Genomic DNA, 20433 nt, shown 5'->3' with positions numbered 1-20433 from the left:
ATGCCGACCTCTACTACAGGACCCCCATACAAGCCTCCAGAGCCACGCTTCAACACGTCGATATGCGCCCGAGCCTTTTCTTACTGAAAAAGAGCGGCTCTTCGAATCGCTGGCTCGCCAGACAACAGTCGGATCCGTTCGTCAACTCGCGGTCAAGTTCCGGTCGATACCGATCGAGAGCTTCATACAAGCTGCTTCAATTGGCAGAACGGTATCCTCATATCTTGCCTGCTGGAGGCACTATCGTCGATCTCGGCTGCGCTCCGGGGGGATGGGCACAGGTCGCCGCAGACAAGGTCGGCAAGAGGGGCCGGGTCATCGGTGTAGATCTCTTGCCCGTCCGAGACCTAGGAGAAGGCTACGAGCAGGTATCGTTCATCCAAGGCGATTTTCTGTCACCAGAAATTTATCAACAGCTCGTCAAAACTTTACCTAGACGATCGAGTGCAAGGAACGTCGAGGTGGACGCTGTTCTTTCTGACATGATGGCCAACATGACGGGTGTACGGATACGAGATGTCGAGAACAGCTTGGAGCTGTGTCGTTCGGCCTTGATGTTTGCGGTGCATTATCTTCGAAGGCCTACTGCAGGAGGAGAGTAAGTCACATTTCGCCTCTCCATCATTGGTATCAGGGGGTTGTATGGCTGAGATTCGTCGATGCTGTCTCTTTGACAGACCGACGCCTGAACGGCCGCTCCCCCCGTCATCTCGGAAAGGAGGAAACCTCGTGTGGGTTGCAATCTCCATGCCACGCTTACCATTACCTGGTCTACCAGAACTGACTGGACATCCATCACCATGCCTCTACCGCCTAGCTTGAAACACTTTGCGCACCCGGACTTTTCGCTCTTCAAGAAGACCGAACTTGAACCCATCTTTGACCGGGTGCATTACGTCAAACCGGAGAGTTCACGGTCGGAGAGCTCGGAGGGGTTTTTCGTCTGTCTCGGGTTCAGGCCGGAGAGGGGACGACCAGGGAAGATTGATGGGACCGTTTCCTGACAGTGATGCACCGTAATACACTTGAAACCCCACACTGCATCTCCAGAAATTGCGAACAATATCATTACGGAGCTGGGCAGCAGAGGGAGCCACAAGATATGGCATGATTCAGCTTCCTGCACCCGCCCCGCTAGTATTGTAGACGGCGTCGCGGATGTTAGTGATGGCGACTGGACCTAGCGGAGGCCAATCGATCACAAGGTCCAAGACTTCGTTCTGAGCTGGCTTCAAGAAGCAGCCGTGACGAATGTTCGATGACGTGTGCATCGCCAAGGTGACCCCATAGGCACGATCTCGTCAAACCTTTGGATAGGACCGAGACTATCGAATATGGGTTCCCTCTGGACAGCTACCTGCCGGACGGTATCGTACCCTCTTGATGGATACCGGCGTTAGGTCGTGCGAGTGGGCCAGGTTGTCTTGGGTCAAAGGGACCAGCTATCCTGTGCAAGCCCGAGCGGCGTTACGTATCAAACCCGAAACTTATCGCACTGACACTACGAAAGACAAAGATCCTCGGACCGCCGCCTGCGATCCCGCCATGCATCTAATATCGGCCAGGAATCATAACGAAGACTGGCATGTCCGAATACAACACGCTCTCTCTTTTCTTCCATGCACGCATCATCGCTCACCGAACAAGTCATTCAAGGTATCCAAGCTCTCACCCGGAGCATGCCTGATGAAGTGCCCTTGAAGCGCGGCCATACTGACCCTCCTCCCGCGTCCCATCTCATCACCAACCATCCCTGCCAACTTGCTAGCCAACCTCGCAATCTCCGCCTCATCTGCCCCGTCCTGGTCTTTTCCGTAAAACCTCTTGAACAGCCTCTTGGCCTGTTCAGGCACAGCATCGTCCAACAATTCTTTCAAATCCACCCGACCGGGTCTGACGAGAGCCGGGTCGAGCCGGTCGAAATGGTTGGTCGTCATAAAGATGATCCGTTCTTCCGCCGACGCAACTCCATCCAGGGCGTTCAGCAGGCCCGAGAAGGTCACGGACGATTTGAACCTGTAGGCGAGCAGAATTGAATTAGCATCAAAGACCGCCAAGCGCTCCCAGCGATCGAGAACTCACCCATCCTCGCTAGTCTGCACCCTCCGGTTGAACGCGGCATCGATATCCTCCAAAAGCACGATACTCCGCTCCGGCGTGATCCCCAAGAGGTGATTCAGCTTGTCATCCGTCAGGCCCCTTTCGGACAGGTTTAGCAGACAGATGTTGTAGCTCAGGTTCCCGGCCAGGGCTTGAATGAACGAGGTCTTTCCAGAACCGGGTGGACCGTGGAGAAGGTATCCTCGGCGGTAAGGAATACCTGTTGTGCGGGAGGGAAAACGAGTTTGCTACGTTGAAACTATGCCAAGGCGTAACTTGGTGTCAAGTCTCGACCCACCTCGATCAGCATACCACTTGCCCCTCCCCAAGAACCTCCTGAGATCGCTCTCCACCCTCTCCCCGATTCCCTCTGCTAATACCACACTACCCGTCTCCCTCTTCCTCCTCGGTTTTCCGAATGGTCTCCATTCCGTGCCCCAAGCCGTATACACCACCGTCTTGCCCTCCTTTTCCCTGTCCGCCAGCTCTCTAGCTTCCTTCAGTAACAAAGGGAAGAGGTTCCTATCCCGTGAGAGGGTAGTCAAGGTGACTGTCTCCCATGGTATCCCACTATGAAGGTCCATCAACTTGGAATCCCGTTCTCGTTTCAATTGGATCCAAGCGGACTTGTAACGAAAGTAGTGTGTCCCAGGGCCGGGGACCAGGGTGAAGAGAGCTTCGGTGGATCCGTTGGAGTGTTGTTTGTAGGTCGTCTCGACGGCGAGCTGGTGAGATTGGACGGGGATGTTTCCGGACAAAATCTGTCTGATCTTCGAGGTCGTCGACGGTCTCGATATCGATGTCGATGCCGAGCTCGACTCGCCGGCCTCCAGTTCCAACGCTTTCGCCGCCTTGGCCTGCGCAGCCATCCATTCCAAGAACCAAGGATATGCACGATCTTTACTCGGAATCTCTAGAGTGACGAGTAACCTCCGCTGAGCGAAATTACCGGCCAGGTTGACTCCTTTTCGAAGACCGCCGAGCACCACGCCGATGCCCATAAGACCGGCTCCGGCGGAAAAGTATGGGCTTAGCTTAGGAAACGTTGGGGGTTGTTTGTCAGACACGAGGCGATTGGTTTGACGAAGAAGCGAGCTGGAAGAGGATGCTCACTTGTCTGCCATGATACTGCTCAGCAGCGAGGTCGGCTTGTCCGCCGTCGTTGGTGTCGATCCGGGCAGCTCGATCTCGGTGGATCCGGCGTCCATCGTGGTAGAGATTGCCGACGACGAGGCCGGTATTGTTGGCTCTTTATTTGATGGCAAGGCTAACCTGTTCATGACGTCGCTGAATCTCGATCCATTGCAAGTCCCTGAATGACGAATGTTCGAAGATTCTCTCCAACTTTGGTGGGTCTCAAGAATGGGATGAGAGATGCTCACGTTATCAATCGACAGGTATTGGCTAGTACCCAAGTGACCGATGACGTGTCATCGCATATAGTCATCACCATAAAAAAATGCAAAAAGTGAGATCAACTATCGATCACTTCCCCCTTCCTCTGGCGTGGTGCTAACACGGCTCTTTGGTCAAAGGGCCGAACTATTACAAAGCGGTTACTGGGAAGAGTTCGCAAGTCGACGGAAGCGGAGCGAGCAACTATCATCACTGATGGTTCTGTTTTCCTGCCAACGGCCAATTCACGCAACTGGGTTGTAATATGGCTACTCATGCCCACGTCACTTGGACACAAGTTGTGACCGCACCTCATGTACGCGCACATGGGGCATCACGTGACTTTGGACGTTACCCCGCAATTGGGATGGCGTGATTGTGTCGAGTTGAGGCTGATGTCGAGTCAGACACACATTCATCCATATTCCATCAACAGCTCTGTCATACAACACAACCACTACTGCGCTCAAAGACAGAAACCAAGACAAGTCTCCGCCAGAGACATAACCTTGTGCCAAAAAGCATCATCGAAATACCTCACAAGCGGTTCAACAGCTCACGCGGAATCTCGCCTCTTATCACCATCACCTCGCCGCCAAGGAGCTATTAGCCACGCTCCAAGAGGGATCATGAACGACAACGACTACTCGACCCCACCCACTCCAGGTGTAGCATCTCCATTGGGCACCTCGATCGCATCGCTCCCGTCTAAACCTTCGTCAGTCGAAGATCGTCGCAAGAACTGGAGGTTCGGGACCATCTGGTGAGTGCCCAGATGTCCCTCTCGTTCCACCCGAAATCCGCAATCCGGTTCTCATCACGAGCCATGGAAGACTAATACACCTGCTCTGACCTGGACAGCGCGACGACCGAGAGTAAAGATCAGTATGGGGCTTCTTCGGTACCTATCTACCAGACGGCGACTTTCAAGGGCTTGAACGGGGAGTATGATTATACCCGAAGTGGGAACCCTACGAGGACGGCTTTGGGTATGTCTTCCGCTCCTCTGCTGATTAGGTTCGACTATCGTTCTTATAAAAGCCTCAAATCACTCACACTCGACTCCTTGGTTACATCGTTGTAGAGACGCAACTCGCCCGACTTTACACCTGCAGCCGTGCGTTCGCCGTCAGCACGGGAATGACGGCGTTGGACATCATCCTCCGCCTGATCCAACCTGGCGACGTCGTACTGGCCGGTACCGACATTTACGGAGGCACCGACCGTCTCCTCACTTTCCTCAAGACCCAAGGGGGTGCCGAGGTCAGGCACCTAGACTTGGACGTTCGGGACGACCTCGAGGCGGTCCTCCAAGACGTGGGGAAGAGGTGCAAGATGGTCCTCGTCGAATCCCCTACCAACCCTCTCCTCAAGATCGCCGACCTGAGGATGATCTCCAGCTTGGTCCACGCGGCTTCCCCGGAAGCCCTCGTCGTGGTCGACAACACCATGATGTCCCCCTACCTTCAACGACCGCTCAACCTCGGTGCGGATATCGTCTATGATTCGGGTACCAAGTACCTCTCTGGGCATCACGATGTCATGGCCGGGATCATCGCTGTCGAGCGCGACGAGGTCGCCAAACGTGTGGCTTTCCTGATCAATTCAACCGGAACCGGATTGGCGCCTCAGGATTGTTTCCTCCTCCTTCGAGGCTTGAAGACCTTGTCTATCCGAATGGACCGTCAATGCGCCACTGCCCATCTCGTCGCCCTCTACCTCAATACTTTGGGGTTCCACGTCAACTTTCCCGGACTCGCCACGCACCCCGACAGGGATGTTCATTATGGTCAAGCTGATGGGGCGGGTGCCGTGCTCAGTTTCACGACGGGCGATGTGGGCGCGAGCGAGAGGATCGTAGGAGGGACGAGGTTGTGGGGGATCAGCGTCAGTTTCGGATGTGTCAACAGTCTGATCAGTATGCCTTGTGTCATGTCGTGAGTCTAGTCTCTGATCTCACCCAATTCCCAATACCGCCATTCCAAAGACTTGCGACCGTTTATGGACTGACCCTGGATCGACGTGATACTCTAGCCACGCATCCATCTCGGCGGAAAAACGGGCTGAACGGGGCCTTCCCGAAAACCTCATCCGGCTTTGTGTCGGCATTGAAGACCCTCGAGATCTGATAGACGATCTCGAACATTCCTTGCTCGAGTCGGGAGCCATCTATCAACGGTTCGATATCGACTCGGAGCCCGCCACTCCCACCACGGCGGAACCTACCAGGGACATCTATGTGGCTGATCCCGAGAGGTGGATCGTGGAGCGGGCTGGACGATTTGCTAGGAGCGGCATGCAGGGCAAGGGACATCAACTGGCCGAGGATGAACAGAAGTCGGGCGTTGGGGCTCTGGTCGATAACGTCAAGACTAAGCTCGGATTCTCTGGACCTGAGGGTAAAGAGGGGCAGACGACCGGCGCGGTTTCCACCAACGACTCGAACTCGGCATCTTCATCTTCAGCGACAACGGCGGATCAGGACATCCTCGTCTCGGCCCCAGGAAAAGTCATATTGTTTGGCGAACACGCGGTTGTTCACGGAGTTGTGCGTTGATCCGGTTTCTCTTTCCTCAACCCATCTCCTTTGCTCTTCATGTCTCACAAGCTATAAAGACATCCTCAAAGCGAAAAAAAAGTAGCTCGTACATAAAACATACGTCGAGAAGAGCAATCAGAGGCACCGAGCGACCGACTTGCGGGCCAAAAATCGTGTCCAGTGTATCATAGGCTTACTCTTTTGATGCTATATCCCATACCGCGTGTATCGTTGCGCTTCTCCTCGAATGCCATCGTACCTTGTCAAACGCCGGGTTTTTCTGACCTTTCCACAGACCGCCATCGCCGCCTCAATCAACCTCCGGTGCTTTGCCCATCTTTCCCGTCGACCCGACCACAAGCTCTCGCTCGACCTGCCTGACATCGGGCTCGTTCGCGAGTGGGACATCGACGTCCTCCCTTGGGGATCATTCACCGCTCAACCGACTGACAAGGAGGGCAAGGCTCCGGCCGAGCTGGATCCTGCTAGTTTCGCTGCGGTAGAAAAATTCTTGACCGATGACGGGTTGGGGTCGACCGCTCATGCGGCTGCGTTGGCGATCATTTACGTCTACATGACCATCGGAAACAAGCAGGAAAGGTCAGTCAGGCTTCGCGAAACCCACTCGATTGACGCTGACAGTAGTCTGATGACGCTCTACGCAGACGAGGAGCCAGCTACTGCGCTCGATCCGCATTGCCCATTGGAGCAGGTCTTGGATCCTCAGCTTCCTATGCCTCGTGCATCTCGGCGGCTTTCCTGCGACTTTTCGACAGGCTCGAGGTTCAGCCTACATCAGATGGACCCGAGGCTGATGCGCCGTACTCCGGTCATCGTGGGATTCCTGCGTCACAAGCGGACCTGATCAACGGCTGGGCGTTCTTGGCGGAGAAGGTCATTCACGGCAATCCTAGTGGGATCGACAATGCCGTTGCCGTCAAAGGAGGAGCCCTGAGCTTTTCGAGAGCGATGAACGGGAAGCCTGGGGGAATGACCGGATTGCGAGGGTGAGTAGCGGAGAAGCAGCTTACTTCCTTCCTTACTTGACTGACCTTAAGAAAACGCCTCTCGCAGATTCAAGTCAATTCGATTCTTGCTTACCGACACCAAAGTGCCGCGATCGACGAAGGAGCTCGTAGCTGGCGTGGCTAGCAAGATGCAAGCGGACCCGGCTGACGGCAAGAGGGTCATGACCGCCATCCAGGATATCGCGGACCGGGCAACTGGACTCCTTACATCCGCCGATCTCCCTCGAAAACAACTGATCTCTGGCTTGTCGGTGAGTCTAAGGCGTACATACCAAACAAATTTGCTCGTCGAGTTCTCATTATCCCTTTCACCAGTCCTTGATCGATGAGAATCACGACCACCTCTCTCACTTGGGAGTTTCGCACCCCGCACTCGAGTTGATCCGTGCAAGGACCGGTGCTTCGCCCCACAACCTTTCGACCAAATTGACGGGAGCTGGAGGCGGTGGATGCGCCGTCACACTCATCCCTGATGGTAAGCCGGATCTATCTAGCTCGAAGCACGTTCGTCTGCTTATGATCCGGCATTTCCTCAACAGAAATGCCTGAAGCCCAATTGCAGGACCTGATTCAATCGCTCTTGGACGACGGGTTCCAACCTTACCTGACAGCTGTCGGAGGCGCTGGACTTGGAGTCTTGCATTCTTCCAGCCGGGCCGTCGACGTCGATGCCCCTGGAGCGGGCGAACACAATCATATCCCCATTCGCAAAGCTTTCCAAGAGGTGGATGCCGCTCGATTGGAAGTCTGGGCCGAAAAGACTGGAGACTGGGTCTTCACTTGACCAGGTATCCGGCACTCTCGGATATGGTTCGATACGTTCTCATGATCTTGCCTGTTCTGTTGTACACGTCGTTCACAAAAGGAGTCGACTGGAGTTGTATTAAAGCTGTGTAATGTCTCGCGATGAAATCGATCGAAAGCGAATATGTGGAGGGGGAGAGCGTGATGTCTCGTGCCGATCTGAAGATCTTGGGTCGATCACATGCCCATCATGCCTCGCAGGGCGCCCAGGTTAGGCATGCCGCCACCACCCCCGCCTCCCATCATGTTCATCAAACTTCCCATGTCTACCAGGAGAAGTTGTAAGTTTACGCAAGTAAATGGTTGTTCAACGTGCTAACCCACCTGGCATTCCCGGCATTCCTCCTCCCATCATACCTCCCATTCCTGGCATCATTGCGTTCATCATGGACTGCATGTCGATGCCCCCCTCGCCGTTCTTGGCGATGTACTCCTGCATGACCTTCTGAGCGGCCTGGGGCGATCCTGCCGATCGCATCTGTCGCAGGAGCTCTGGAGGCATAGCCTTTTGCATCGCTTGGACTTGCTGCATGTTGGGACGCTGACCACCGGCTTGCATCTGTTGAGCTGCCTTGGCCCTGTAGCCCCGCAAGTTGATTTGTAAGTGAGACCGCACCGAGAACCATGGAGAATGACGTCTCAAGCGTACCATGAATCCTGCTTGCTAGCATTTGCCATGCCTCCAGCCATTTTGGCTAGCCCTCGCATTGCTCTTGCCTGTGCCAATAACTCTTCCACCTCTTTGACGCTCGTCCCGCTCCCTCTTGCTACTCGAGCGGCTCGCTTGTTGAGCGCATATGGCAGACCGTCCTTGTCGAGCCGCATCTATGAACAAACAACAACGATGTAAAACCTGTTAGCCGGAACCATACAATCCTGTGCATTAACGAGAACAGAAACCCACGAATATCAATCCATCTGAATCCAGCTCGTCCGTTCGCATCGAGTCCATAATGTAGATCATGCGTTTCAGTTTGGCCCCCGTGTCCTCATCTGACATGCCCTCCATGGCGCCCGACAAGCCTGGAATCGAGGACATGATTTTCGACATTGATCCCCTATTATATGTTCCCATTAGCCGTCATTCTCGACCGTTTTAGTGTGATTGGAAAATATCCGATCCAAACCGCACTCACATGCTCATCAAGGTCGTCAACTGTTCTCTCCAATCCCGCAGTGCAAACTTGCCCTCCTCCAGCTTCTTTGCCATAGCTTTCTGCTTGTCTGGATTGGCCATCGCTACGTCTTGCCTTGGAGTCCCAAGGCGATAGCAAGATCAGTCAAGGCGCTCGTGTCGGTCCCCAAGATTAGGACCGCCTGGACTCACATGTGTTCGAAAAGACCTTGCATATCCCCCATACCGAGCAATTTCGAGATGAAGGGCGAAGGCACGAAACGCTCCAGATCGTTGAAATGTTCTCCGACACCCAAAAAGATGATTGGCGTCTTGGTCGCTGCGACGCTGCAAACGAAACCACCCATGACGGTCAGGATCCTCACCCCCCAAAAGAGTTCGTCCGCCTTCATCTCGACTGCGAATTGCGCACACTCACGCAGAGATCGCTCCACCTCCCTTGGCGTGCCCGTCCAGCTTGGTAACGATGATCGCCCCGAAATCCGAACTCTCCTTGAACGCTCTGCTCTGCCCCTCTGCCGCTTGACCGATCGAGGCGTCGAGCACCATGATAGTCATGTCCTGCAGCGTATGACATTGGATGAAGCTCAGCGTCACTTCCAGTCACCGTGCTGAGGTAACTTATAGGTCGAGAGACGAGATAGAGCTTACGGGTTTGACGGCCTCCCCGATATTGACCATCTCGGCAAACAACTCGCTCTCCTGTTTATGCCGTCCAGAAGTATCCACGATGATGATATCGAACCGCTCTATCGCATTGGTCCGCCATCCCGTCAACACTGGAGCACATTGCCACCGATGTGACGAGACGAGACTGACCTTTCTTGAACTTTTGCACACCCATAGCTGCGATCGCCACCGGATCCGTCTCTGTATAACTACCGTAGAATGGGATCTTGGCCTTGGTCGCGTTCCTAATCACACCCAAATTGGAATCGTGACAATGGAAGCAGAGGTTGTGTCAGCCGGGTGTTGCCGTCGCAGCGAGAAAACGTGGAGGGTAGACTTGCTGTTTGAGCTGATCGAAGGCTCCGGCTCGGAAGGTATCCGCACAGACCAGACATGTTCTGAACCCTTTCCGTTGATAATGCACGGCGAGCTGCGAGGTTTCCCACAAAGTCAGTCAAATCAGCTTCACCGAGTCCCACTCTCAACTTTCACAAACGACCACGCAGAAAGACGCCAGACCCGTAAAGCAAACGCACCTTGGTACACGTCGTCGTCTTCCCCGCTCCCTGGATTCCCACCGCCATCAAGACGTTCGATTTGCCCTTGATCGGTTTGTAAGGTTCCTGACCCGGATCCACCAACGCTACGAGCTCATCGAAGACGGCCTTCTGAACGATCTGTTTCTTGTTGGATTCTCGGACGGTGCCGTTTGTTTCGGCTTCTTCTAGCGATTTCTTGATCTGCGGGATTCAGATAGCGAGCAGGACGCATACAGCAGAGAGCAGGACGCATACAGCAGAGATCGCAAAGATGAGCTCGTCAGCTCGATCGAAACGAGAGCATGTTGCGTAAGTACAGGAAGATGGCCTGCGACTAACCTTTGCTCGAACTTTGGTCCGTAACGAGCCTACGAGCTTGACGTTGACGTCGGATTGCAACAGCGCCGAACATAGTTCCTTCAACAGTGCTTCGATGACCTATCCTCCCAGAACATCACAGCAGAAACACAGCAGACCAGGATTTGGGTAGCGTGTCGAGCAGGATCAGCTAGCGTCCAGGTGATACCCCTATTCGAATCGAAGGAGTGTACCGACCTTGTCGTCGACGACCGAAGCGCGTGATAATTGCCCGAGAGCGTTGTTGAGCTGTTTCCCGAGGTCTGCTAATACCATCTTGTGTATGCAGCTATGTATGTGTATGTACAGTGTCTGCTTAGAAGAAATGGGAGGGCAAGGTGAACCTGCTGGCTGCTTGTCATCGATAACAATCTCGAGTCGTCTGTCCACTACCGAACGTGAGGTGCCCCCGCCCACTCTTGGTCAATTTGAGCCGAGACTTGTAGAACACCGTTGACCCCTAAATTTCGGAAGGGATGAGCATCTACACCACCGATCACATATGAACGTTCAATTACAATTCCAAGATCACAGCACCTTCGATTAGCTTCAAGCTTCAAGACCAGGTTACCACCGACAAGTCAGCCAGGATGTCCACGACGTTGACGAAAAAGCAGCAAAAAGCCCAGTCCTTTAGGACCAAGGGAGGCAAGGGAGGGAAGAAGGAGGCGCCCGTTCCCGAGGACGTTCCCGAACAAGACCTCTTGGACGACGAGGACGGCGATGACAACAAGGATGCAGGAGATGTATCCCTTGCGACCTTGAACATCGACGGAAGAGATTCTCAGAAGACGGTCGCAGATTTAAATTCCACGACTGAACCGGATGGAAAGAAGAAATCAAAGAGTAAACTGAGTAAAGAGAAGAAATTACGTGAAAAGCTGGCTAGGGAGGCAGAATTGGCGAATGGCAAGCCGGCCGGAGAAACATCTGCAGGTCAGAAGCGGAAACGAGAGGAAGACGTAAAACCTGTCACCAAGGTGGAGAAGGGCAAGAACAAGGCGGTCGACGCGGACGACGAGGGCAAGGGGCAAGCCATGGAGGTCGATGGAGAAGAGGGCAAAGAGAAGAAGAAGACCAAGAAGGATATCAAGCAACGATTCATCCTCTTTGTCGGTGAGTTTACTTTCTCCATGTCATCCTCGAATATAGATTCATCTGAAGTACTGACTCGCCGACCTCCCGTCAAATTCGGTAGGCCACCTATCTTTCAAGACGACCTCTTCCGAACTAGCCGCCTATTTCGCTCGAGAAACCGGCCATTCCCCCTCCGTCCGTCTCCTCACGACTAAACCTCCTGGCCCGCCCAAGTCCCGGGGGATCGCGTTCATCGAGTTCCCCACTTCCTCCTCCCTCCAGGCGGCCCTGAAACTGCATCACACTGAACTGGACGGAAAGAGGATCAATGTAGAGCTGACCGCTGGAGGCGGAGGGTCGACGGGGGAGAGGAAGAAGAAGATTGAAGAGCGGAATCAGAGAGTAGGGGAACAGAGGGTGAAGCGGAAAGAGAGGGAGGCGGAAGAGGCTGGTGAGGATGGGGAAGGGGAGGGTGGGGCTGGAGAGGTGGGCGAGGACGGGGAGCCGGTCAAGAAAAAGACCAAAGTGCGGGGTGGGAGACGAGGAAAGACGGTGAGTTTCGAGCTTTGAGATCGGCGACTGGGTTGCATAGTGATACAGCGACTGATTCTATAATTCTCTGTGCGGTTCTTTTGCAGGACGACAAGGACAAGGATGACGGAGCTCTACCAGGATGGTCCGCGCGAAAGTCTGGGACGTTTGCGACATCAGGGACCGGACCCGCCTCTCGTGGTCGAGGTCGAGGTGGTGCTCGGGGTGGCGGATCAGGTCGGGGAAGGAGCGATGGGGGCGGTCGAGGAGGTGGCGGTGGTGGTGGCGGGAGGTACTGGCAACCGACCGGCTCGAACGCCACCACCGTTGGTTAGGCCTAGCCTTCTTTCTCGCTGTATTTCTTTCCATTGGTACACGGTTGTATGATTATAATTTCGTCGCCTCGGCGGGCGCCCATGTAACGGCATGATCCTCATCCACATCACAATACACCCTCCTGCATCACATAGATCCACGCCACAAGGATCACTTGCGCTTCTTGCCGCCGCCCTTTTTTCCCGTCGCACCTTTGCTGCCCCGACCGCTTTCCGCCAGAGCATGTCCTTCATCTCGGACGTGCTCGAATAACTTCGTCTTTGAGGGAAACTCTTCTCCACAGACGTTGCAAGCGTGCTATGAATATGCAAGATTGTGATTTAGTAGCTTCGATAACGAATGCGGTTGCTCGATGACTCACAGCCCCCGTTCCATTCTTGGCCGCCGCCTCCTGTTCTTCCTTTTTCCGACGTTCCTTTGCCCGACGCTTGTCCTTTTTCGACATCTGAGGAGCAGCAGGCGCCTTTCCCCCAGGCTTCTTCGCCAACTCGTCCGCCTCTTCATCCTCATCGTCGTTGTCGCCGTCTGACAAGCCGGTATTCGAGGTTGCCGCCGTCGAGGGGATCACAGGTTGCACTTCTTTGACGTCGACGTGATCTTCCTTGTGGTCCGTACGAATAGATTGTTGGGTCTGAACTTCCCCGACTTCATCTTCCTGTGGAGCTGCATTTGCATCTGCATCGGCTTCGGCCTCGGTGCCCGCATTCGCCTCGCTCTGATCCTCCTCCAGATCGGCTTCGAGCACATCCTGCAGGTCGAGCGCATCGTCGAAATCGTCTGCTAGCGAATCGTCATCGGCTTCCTCCTTCTCTTCGTCACCAGAGTTGAAAAGCTCCTCGTCCTCTTCCATCATCTCCTTTTGCAACCTGACAATCGTTGAGAGGCCATACTTTGGTCAGAAGCAGCACTACCCATATCGAATGGCGGATGGAGGATCGAAACGCACCTCCAGACGGCCTGTTTGTGCTTCTTTGACCGCTCGTGATTCTCCCACGTCTTCTCGCTCGCAAACACCTTGTTACAGGCGAAACACTCGTATTGCCCTTCTTCCTCTTCGGACCCGCTCCCATCTTCATCGACCATGCCCGTCTCGTTCCAATTACTAGGTTTCTTCGGCTTGGCCGAGGTGGCGAAATCGTTTTCATCCAAGTCGATGACGGACTCCACCTGTTGCCACGATTGTGGGGCGTATTCGGGAGCGTGCTGAGCGGCCATCTCGGCGTGAACGTTGCGCTTGGCCGCTACCGGTTGCGCTCGAGCGGTAGGTTGAGGTTTACCTGATCCTCGCGGTCGCAGACCGGCAGGGCCACGCTGAGCTTCTTTTTTCGATCTTTCGCGTTGACGCTGGTAGGCGTGATACCGAGGATCACGATTTTGGATGAAGATTGCCAACTCTCGCACCGCATTGTTGTATTCTTTGCGTACATCGTCTCGCAGCCGCTTGTTATCTTTTTCCACCATCCTGAACAGATGTAGGCGTAAGCGAATCTTTATTTGCAGCGCGACATTGTCAGCTAGCGCTTACCGCCTCGCCTTCCGGTCATACGACGGGTCCATATCCCAAGCCGACTTCCAGTCGAACCCCTTGTTGGTGACGAACTGACTCCAGACCGTATAGAAATCCCTAGCCCATACACCTGCCTCTTTTTCCGCCTTCGTGGAACCCGGTGGAGGCGCATAGGGAGTGGTAGAATCCCCAAACGTCGGGTATGCAGGCCCGGGGTGCATACCATCGGTGTTGCTCGGATCGTGAAGTTGTTCGTCCGAAGAAAGCAATTCGAAAAGGGATCGATAAATGGAGAAGAAGCCCTATCCCAGTCAGCCAAAGTGAAAGCTCATCAGCAATTCGGCCACAAGCATTGCGGTGAACTCCGAAATTTAAGCCGGCTCTTACATCATTGGTGTCATCCAACTTCCTAGCCAACTTCGGGTCGAAAAACCTCATCAGCTGTTCCAACGAGACCCCCGGTTCGCCTGGTCTACGTTTCGAGACCGGTGGTGCCTTTTCTCCCTTCGAGACGTGCTGAAAGAGACCGTCGTCTGAAAGCGCGACGGGCTGGTTTCGATGGCGGTCGTACCATGCTCGCTCCTGCGGGGTGTAGCAAGTTCATGAGCTTTGGGGCTGAGATCTTTGTGTTGGAGAGCCGCTGAGAAGTGGATGAGGTGCATACCTGAGGATCGCTTAGGACCTTTCAAGCCGGGAAACCTTTATCAGTTACAGCGGAGATCCGAAAACATATATCCGTCCAGTCCGTCACTCACTTCGTACGCCTGTTGTATGTCCGCAAAGAGCTTTGTTGCCTCTTCTATGTTGTCCGGGTTCTTGTCAGGATGATGTTTGAGCTATGGATTGCGCAGATCATCGAAGAACAGGTTCGTAAGCTTTCTATTGGCCGGATCGAACATAAATAGCCAGGCTGCAGCGCAAACTTACGGCGGCTTTTCGGAAAGCTTTCTTTCATCCAACCAATTCAACGTTCAATAATTAGGTCAATATCCTTTGCTCTGCTGCTAAATCGAGTCCCGTCGGTGCCTCCTCACCTTGATCTCGTCGTCGCCTGCCTCTTCGTCCACCCCGAGGAGGTCATAGTAATCGAGCTGCGTCGGGCCCGCCGCATCTCCACCGCTGGCGTTCCCACCTGTTTGTGACTGAGAGTTTCCCATCTTGACGAAGAATGCTTGTCTTGACGTGGAGCAGCGATGCTAATTCCCAACGACGTTCAAGGCTGTCGATGACTCTGCAACCTCTATCAGCTATCAGCATGCCCCTCTCGAGTAGCTAGTAGCTAGTAGCACGTTGTGCGCTTCTAATTGTCATCCACTCGAGGTTTGTTATGTTTGTGGTCGGTCAAGCTGTAAGTTATGACGGCGATGGCCTACTTCGAACGAGACTCTTATCGAATCGGATCACCCTCGGCAAATAGACGGCGGGACTGCTAGACTGTTGCATAGTAATCGACTGATACTCACCTCATCATGCGTCTCAACGAAAATACAGCGATTGTGGGCGAACACGTCGTCCTGGTACCCTACCGGTCAGTCGTCGCGCATGTCCGAAACTATACGTGATAATGACTTTTGGCCAACTGTGTGGCAGGGCAGACGAGAACATGTCGAGGTGAGAGGGTATTGTATCAGAGGTTGGATTTGAGGATGCTGATAATGCTGATTATCCCGCGACATTGGTGTTTGTTAGCGGTATCACGAATGGATGAAGAGCCCAGAACTGCTAGAGGCTACGGCTTCGGAACCTCTTTCCCTTCAAGAAGAGTACGAAATGCAAGGTGAGCACCTAAGAGATAAGATACAATATCAATATTTCGTCAAGTCGCTTAGCGAGTCCGTACACGGTCTCCTCCAGAAAAATGGCACGTGGATGACGACAGTACGTTCAATCTTCCACCTCCGATCACCATTGTCTGCGAGCTCATGTGCTTGACAAATTTCTCCCCCAGAATTGACTTTTATCGTCCTCTCAAAACCCACCGATGCTAGCGTCCCATCGATAACAGCAGAATCCGTTAACTCTCTTCAGATGATCGGGGATACAAACCTCTTCCTCCCTGACGGTCCGGAAGAAGATGTGGAATGCGAGATTATGATTGCTGGTAAGCGTTTCATCTTGGACGTCAGATGATACCGGTCTCCAGATTTACTCATATCGTGCTTTCCTGGCGGTGTCTTCTACCCAGAACCCGAATTCCGTGGGAAAGGCCTATCAAAGGAGATCTTGTCCCTTCTGTAAGCCACCCTTATCCCGTTCGCTCGACTGTGCCACCGGTCAGATTGACATTCCCTATACATTCCAGCCTGAATTACGCACAGTCACACCTGAATATCCCTCCCCGTAACTTCATCTCTCGAATAGGCCTCTCCAACGAAGCCTCGATCGGTCTCTTTGTAAAACTAGGTTTCGGGAAGGAAAAAGTCGTAGAGGTCTTCCAGGAAGTAACGATGCGTTTCGGATGGGTGGAAGGGAGCGAGGATGGGAAGTTGGATGAGACGGAAAGGTTGGAGCAAATGAGAAGGGAGAAGTGGGGTATATTCGGACAGGAGATAGCTTGTTGAGTGCAACGATCGTAGATACAGCTCATGCGGGTTCCAGATCTATATGTCAAAAATTATATTGATTTACAAGTACCCGCTCTTTTACCCACCTCTGGAATCAATCGCCTTCTCTTGCGCGGACGGCTCTACTCAAGTCGACGCTACCAATTACAACTGGGGCCGGTCGAGGAAACTTCCAGCCAGTAACGGTCTGGAGCCCATCGGCAGGCAGGTGGTGAAGGAAATTACAGAAGACCTGAGGTGCTCATCGAGCCTGAATACAAGAGGAAGAAGGCTGAAGTTGGCGGAATTGTTGTGGCAGAAATCGGTCGAGTCCTCTTTTTCACGTCAGGGGTTACAGATACAGTCCGCGCTTGTCGTCTTGAGATACACATCATGTTGTCGAAGAGAGAGAGAGAGAGAGAGAGAGAGAGAGAGAGAGAGAGAGAGAGAGAGAGAGAGAGAGAGAGAGAGAGAGAGAGAGAGAGAGAGAGAGAGAGAGAGAGAGAGAGAGAGAGAGAGAGAGAGAGAGAGAGAGAGAGAGAGCATTTCGTATAGGGTCGTAGGGTACGCTCAAATTGTTCAAGGCGGCGTTTGCGAAGACGCCGAGGGTTGGGCTTGGCGAACGGTTCCGTTTCGTCGATGTTGTATATCCTCTAGCATGTTGTCCAGATGTGTTGAGCGGGTTGTCTGTGCCGAGCTTCGTGACCCGCGCGAGACGGCCGACGACGAATTGGCACTTGTACCGCCAGGTTGCAAGGTAAATCTCTCCGATGAAGTTGTACGATTTGCTGTCGACGCTGTGCTTTGCAGAGAAGTAGTATTCAAGCTGGGAATTCTACCTTGAGGCGTCCGAGCGTAAAGCGGAGTCGGCCGGTCAATCGATTGCAATCGATTGCGATGAAACGGGACTGTGTTTCTCGAAGCGACAGGCTCTTCGTTCAATGTGACCGGATTTGCGCCTAGCGTGACACCAAAGTCTGAGGAGCTAGAAGTCGCGGCCATCATCTCGGCCAATGGGGCTCGAGGTTCCCGCTCAGTGGGAGGAGAGCCTAGCCAGGCCATAGCCGCTGCGCGTTGTCTGGAGTGATAGTGTGACAGCGACTCCGAGGTCGTCCTCTCTACAGTAGAGTCGCGCCACGTGAACGGTGAGCGCTGATCTTCTTTGGCTGTCAGCCATTTCCTCAGCTTGATCACGCCGTCACGCGTAAACACGCAGAAAGCTGCTCGTTGACCCGAGGTGTATGCCTGTTGCCCTGAAAACGTCAGGAAAGATTGAAAAGGCATATTTGTGCAAGAACGACTTACCTCCGGTACGGGCTGTGCCAATCGTTGGAACTCGGGCTGCTTGAACGCGCTGACATCCGTCAGGCTCAAATGTGTGATGTTCCTTGCGCCTTTCAACAAATGTGTAATGGCCTTGACCGAGATGTTGTCGCCTGGCAGCTAAATGGGTCAGACACCCACCCATCAGCAAAAGCATGTAAAGGACACCTACAATACGATAGATGTAACCGCTCTAGATTTGCCGCGGCTTCCTCACTCCTGTCGACAAGCGCGGAGATGGCCGCGTCCGTCAGTTGCGCCACCTATCATCGAACGACTCGCCTTTGTGATCAGCGAACGTGAACCAGCTACAAGTCAAGAATCTTCACTCTGGTTCTCACCCTGACCAGCCCAACCCTCTTGAGTTTGGGACAATTCGCCGCCAGTTCAAACACAGACAAGTCGCTCAAGAGCGAGTCGCCCGCCAAGTCGATATACCGTAATCGGTTACATCCTCGAGCTAGCTTGCAGACTCCCCAATCGGTTATTCTATGAGAGACTCCCTCGTTCAGGATACTCTTTCGCCTTGCATATGGAGACCATTTCGAGGACTCACTTGGGAACATAACCTAGATGCACATGGTGGAGATGTTTCCCCAATCGACACAGACTCAACAACGACGCGTCTGTCAACTGAGAACACTTCGCAAGCGTAATAGCTCTTATCCACCGAGCGTTCCAAGTGAGCGCGTCGATAGCGGCATCGGTCAGGCCGCTGCAAGACTCCATATCCACCACCCGAAGCGTGCTCAAGTTTAGCGAAGCCGGAATCGCTCGAGGGATACTGGAAAATACCGAATAATCCGCCTCTGGAGGTACGGTCTTTGAATCCGATTCTCTTGGAGAGGACAAGTGATCCGAATGTTCGGGAGGGAAAGACTGATCATCGATCGTCTTCAGTTCGGAGAGGACGGGGAACCCCTTGGCTGTCAACTTGTCAGATCCCTTGAGATCGATCTCTCTCAACCGACCGGCGTGTAACCAGATGTCAATTAACGCCGAATCGGTTACGTCCTGTGAGCCAGATAGCTCGATCTCGAGCAGAGAGGGACAAGCCTTGACCAAAGCGGATATGCTCTCCGAATCCACCCCGATAGACCTGGACAACTTGATCCGCCTGAGCTTCTTCTTCTCCGAATTGGCAAACGTTATCAATCCGAGCGGGGTGAAATGGTGACAGTCCGGTATGCTCAATCCGACAAGTTCCGGGCAATCCCGGCCCAAGGTTATCAATACCTGATCGTCCACCCTCGTCTCTCCGATATCTACGACCACGAGCTTGTCTTTGCCCTTGACGAGCTGCGTGAGCGCCCGCGGGGAGACGTACTTGTTGCCCTTCATCGCGATCTTCTCCAGGGCTTCACATTGAGCAAACTCGATGACATGTTCATCCTGCAACCGAGTCCCCAAGGTGCAGAAGTATAATCGCTTGATCAAGAGGTGGTAAGGAAACGTCGTATTGGTGGATTTGTAGAGGATGTCTTTGCCTCGACCGGTAGAGAGGCGGAGGATCCGGATGAGCCCGCGTAAGGACCGTTCGTCGTGAATGTTGGGACGGGTCCAGATGAGAGGGATGGTACATTGACACCATATCCGAGAGATATAAAGAACGTTGTTGATGTCGTTGTAATCAGTCAGGTGCCCCAAGATCTGACATGAAGGTGATTCCGAGATGAGCGAAGCGACGTAAGAGCTGACCGTCCGAACTCACCTGGAGGATGATCTCGGGCGGAAGATCATCCGCTATGCTGCGCTTCTCTTCTCCCTCCTCGCTATCCTCAGCCTCTTCACCTCGAGCATCCAGCTCGACTCCTTCTCCTTGATCCTGATTACCAGCCTGATGCAGCTGATCAGGCGCTTCATACCCCGGCGTCCTATCTGGATCGAGGGATAGCCAACTCCTCGTCCGTCGCTTCGTCGGAGCAGGTCCCCAGGCCTTCTCGAGGACCGTCTGACTCACGGTTCCATCCGTTTCATCTTCGAGTGTATCGATGGACGATTCCCTCCCTGGGTGGTGTTGCGCTTTCAGGACTGACGTCGATGCGGCCTTTTTCCGAATGAGTCCGGAGCCGAAGCCGGAAGTCTCTCCAGCTTCATCCTCTTCCCCCTCCGATTGAGACGTCACCGACGGTGTCTCTCGCGAACCTGCTCGGCGAGTATAGGAAGGCGAGGGGGACGGTGTAGCTTCGTGTCTGGAGATGTCCAACCTGGCCATCTGCTCAGCGGCTATCGTCATTCTCGAGCCGTCCGGCAACCCAGGCAACTCGTGCCTGTTCAACAACCTTGATGCTCCACTTTCTGTGTTACGCGTGGGTGAAGTGCGTCTACGAGGGAGTTTTCCGGGGATACCATCAGGATAAGCTTGATGTTGAATAAGAACGTTGTTGCTCCGGCTTCTCGAGCGTGGGTCGTCCGACATCCTTTGCGGAGCGCGATTACAGGCAGAGGTAGTCGAGTATCCTATATATCGATCTATGCTGTGTTCAGGATGTGTACGATGTCCGTGATTTTGATTGGCAAGATTTCGTATCTTCTTGCAGAAACGAGTGA

At 53.7% G+C, this 20433-nt stretch overlaps 8 protein-coding genes across 8 annotated transcripts; 4 read left to right on the top strand and 4 right to left on the bottom strand.

Moving 5' to 3' along the window:
* The first annotated feature begins 10 nt into the window (after window positions 1–10).
* On the top strand, window positions 11–1061 carry HD553DRAFT_113848 (ribosomal RNA methyltransferase FtsJ domain-containing protein). The gene is made up of 4 exons (XM_046176441.1): window positions 11–598; window positions 678–731; window positions 818–941; window positions 1008–1061. Exons 1-4 carry the CDS (start codon window positions 63–65, stop codon window positions 1008–1010), a joined length of 717 nt encoding a protein of 238 aa, XP_046034062.1. The 5' UTR covers window positions 11–62; the 3' UTR covers window positions 1011–1061.
* Window positions 1062–1525: 464 nt separating this feature from the next.
* On the bottom strand, window positions 1526–3530 carry HD553DRAFT_316982 (putative mitochondrial inner membrane protein). The gene is made up of 4 exons (XM_046180697.1): window positions 3214–3530; window positions 2399–3129; window positions 2083–2320; window positions 1526–2016 (listed from the first exon to the last, which is right to left on the bottom strand). Exons 1-4 carry the CDS (start codon window positions 3378–3380, stop codon window positions 1629–1631), a joined length of 1524 nt encoding a protein of 507 aa, XP_046034061.1. The 5' UTR covers window positions 3381–3530; the 3' UTR covers window positions 1526–1628.
* A 594-nt stretch (window positions 3531–4124) lies between these two features.
* On the top strand, window positions 4125–7846 carry HD553DRAFT_344818 (cystathionine beta-lyase; the record flags this gene model as incomplete). Its single annotated transcript, XM_046183033.1, has 9 exons — window positions 4125–4258; window positions 4357–4484; window positions 4580–5432; window positions 5530–6043; window positions 6330–6634; window positions 6700–7041; window positions 7109–7313; window positions 7378–7537; window positions 7602–7846. 9 exons carry the CDS (start codon window positions 4125–4127, stop codon window positions 7844–7846), a joined length of 2886 nt encoding a protein of 961 aa, XP_046034060.1.
* Window positions 7847–7944: 98 nt separating this feature from the next.
* HD553DRAFT_113844 (putative signal recognition particle 54 kDa protein) lies at window positions 7945–10893 on the bottom strand. Its single transcript, XM_046176440.1, has 13 exons — window positions 10765–10893; window positions 10549–10647; window positions 10207–10410; window positions 10012–10100; window positions 9821–9915; window positions 9653–9750; window positions 9420–9562; window positions 9194–9328; window positions 9003–9116; window positions 8771–8924; window positions 8516–8691; window positions 8191–8444; window positions 7945–8132 (listed from the first exon to the last, which is right to left on the bottom strand). Exons 1-13 carry the CDS (start codon window positions 10840–10842, stop codon window positions 8044–8046), a joined length of 1728 nt encoding a protein of 575 aa, XP_046034059.1. The 5' UTR covers window positions 10843–10893; the 3' UTR covers window positions 7945–8043.
* Window positions 10894–11096: 203 nt separating this feature from the next.
* Window positions 11097–12807, top strand: HD553DRAFT_113825 (uncharacterized protein). The gene is made up of 3 exons (XM_046176439.1): window positions 11097–11682; window positions 11765–12195; window positions 12282–12807. The coding sequence occupies exons 1-3, from the start codon at window positions 11157–11159 to the stop codon at window positions 12507–12509; spliced, it is 1185 nt and encodes a 394-aa protein (XP_046034058.1). The 5' UTR covers window positions 11097–11156; the 3' UTR covers window positions 12510–12807.
* HD553DRAFT_325940 (uncharacterized protein) lies at window positions 12740–15174 on the bottom strand (the record flags this gene model as incomplete). The annotated part of the gene is made up of 8 exons (XM_046181662.1): window positions 12740–13376; window positions 13457–13972; window positions 14036–14319; window positions 14405–14599; window positions 14682–14699; window positions 14773–14853; window positions 14945–14965; window positions 15052–15174. 8 exons carry the CDS (start codon window positions 15172–15174, stop codon window positions 12740–12742), a joined length of 1875 nt encoding a protein of 624 aa, XP_046034057.1.
* Window positions 15175–15429: 255 nt separating this feature from the next.
* On the top strand, window positions 15430–16650 carry HD553DRAFT_316973 (acyl-CoA N-acyltransferase). Its single transcript, XM_046180696.1, has 7 exons — window positions 15430–15545; window positions 15613–15628; window positions 15707–15794; window positions 15872–15895; window positions 15966–16118; window positions 16203–16251; window positions 16320–16650. Exons 1-7 carry the CDS (start codon window positions 15487–15489, stop codon window positions 16576–16578), a joined length of 648 nt encoding a protein of 215 aa, XP_046034056.1. The 5' UTR covers window positions 15430–15486; the 3' UTR covers window positions 16579–16650.
* A 429-nt stretch (window positions 16651–17079) lies between these two features.
* On the bottom strand, window positions 17080–20397 carry HD553DRAFT_316971 (uncharacterized protein). The gene is made up of 6 exons (XM_046180695.1): window positions 19595–20397; window positions 18440–19533; window positions 18225–18372; window positions 18056–18146; window positions 17866–17996; window positions 17080–17805 (listed from the first exon to the last, which is right to left on the bottom strand). The coding sequence occupies exons 1-6, from the start codon at window positions 20300–20302 to the stop codon at window positions 17140–17142; spliced, it is 2838 nt and encodes a 945-aa protein (XP_046034055.1). The 5' UTR covers window positions 20303–20397; the 3' UTR covers window positions 17080–17139.
* Window positions 20398–20433: the final 36 nt, after the last annotated feature.

The sequence above is a fragment of the Filobasidium floriforme genome (genome assembly GCF_021052385.1).
Source record: "Filobasidium floriforme strain CBS 6241 chromosome Unknown HD553scaffold_21, whole genome shotgun sequence".
NCBI lineage: Eukaryota > Fungi > Basidiomycota > Tremellomycetes > Filobasidiales > Filobasidiaceae > Filobasidium > Filobasidium floriforme.
The sequence above is the reverse complement of the archived record's forward strand: the minus strand, read 5'-3'. Positions and strand labels throughout refer to the sequence as shown.

Bases quoted from the DNA above. Each gene is read 5' to 3' on its own strand.
- HD553DRAFT_113848 (XM_046176441.1), top strand. From the start codon at position 63: ATGCGCCCGAGCCTTTTCTTACTGAAAAAGAGCGGCTCTTCGAATCGC. The intron at 599-677 runs GTAAGTCACATT...TCTCTTTGACAG, and splicing joins AGGCCTACTGCAGGAGGAGA to ACCGACGCCTGAACGGCCGC. The intron at 732-817 runs GTGGGTTGCAAT...TCTACCGCCTAG, and splicing joins CGGAAAGGAGGAAACCTCGT to CTTGAAACACTTTGCGCACC.
- HD553DRAFT_316982 (XM_046180697.1), bottom strand. From the start codon at position 3,380: ATGAACAGGTTAGCCTTGCCATCAAATAAAGAGCCAACAATACCGGCC. The intron at 3,130-3,213 runs GTGAGCATCCTC...TCCTAAGCTAAG, and splicing joins AGCAGTATCATGGCAGACAA to CCCATACTTTTCCGCCGGAG. The intron at 2,017-2,082 runs GTGAGTTCTCGA...GCTCGCCTACAG, and splicing joins GTGCAGACTAGCGAGGATGG to GTTCAAATCGTCCGTGACCT.
- HD553DRAFT_113844 (XM_046176440.1), bottom strand. From the start codon at position 10,842: ATGGTATTAGCAGACCTCGGGAAACAGCTCAACAACGCTCTCGGGCAA. The intron at 10,101-10,206 runs GTGCGTTTGCTT...GAAACCTCGCAG, and splicing joins AGACGACGACGTGTACCAAG to CTCGCCGTGCATTATCAACG. The intron at 8,133-8,190 runs GTGGGTTAGCAC...TTCTCCTGGTAG, and splicing joins AGGAATGCCGGGAATGCCAG to ACATGGGAAGTTTGATGAAC.
- HD553DRAFT_113825 (XM_046176439.1), top strand. From the start codon at position 11,157: ATGTCCACGACGTTGACGAAAAAGCAGCAAAAAGCCCAGTCCTTTAGG. The intron at 11,683-11,764 runs GTGAGTTTACTT...CAAATTCGGTAG, and splicing joins ACGATTCATCCTCTTTGTCG to GCCACCTATCTTTCAAGACG. The intron at 12,196-12,281 runs GTGAGTTTCGAG...GTTCTTTTGCAG, and splicing joins GTGGGAGACGAGGAAAGACG to GACGACAAGGACAAGGATGA.
- HD553DRAFT_316973 (XM_046180696.1), top strand. From the start codon at position 15,487: ATGCGTCTCAACGAAAATACAGCGATTGTGGGCGAACACGTCGTCCTG. The intron at 15,795-15,871 runs GTGAGCACCTAA...GGTCTCCTCCAG, and splicing joins AGAAGAGTACGAAATGCAAG to AAAAATGGCACGTGGATGAC. The intron at 15,896-15,965 runs GTACGTTCAATC...TTTCTCCCCCAG, and splicing joins ATGGCACGTGGATGACGACA to AATTGACTTTTATCGTCCTC.
- HD553DRAFT_316971 (XM_046180695.1), bottom strand. From the start codon at position 20,302: ATGTCGGACGACCCACGCTCGAGAAGCCGGAGCAACAACGTTCTTATT. The intron at 18,147-18,224 runs GTGAGAACCAGA...GTTCGATGATAG, and splicing joins AGAGGGTTGGGCTGGTCAGG to GTGGCGCAACTGACGGACGC. The intron at 17,806-17,865 runs GTAAGTCGTTCT...TCAGGGCAACAG, and splicing joins TGGCACAGCCCGTACCGGAG to GCATACACCTCGGGTCAACG.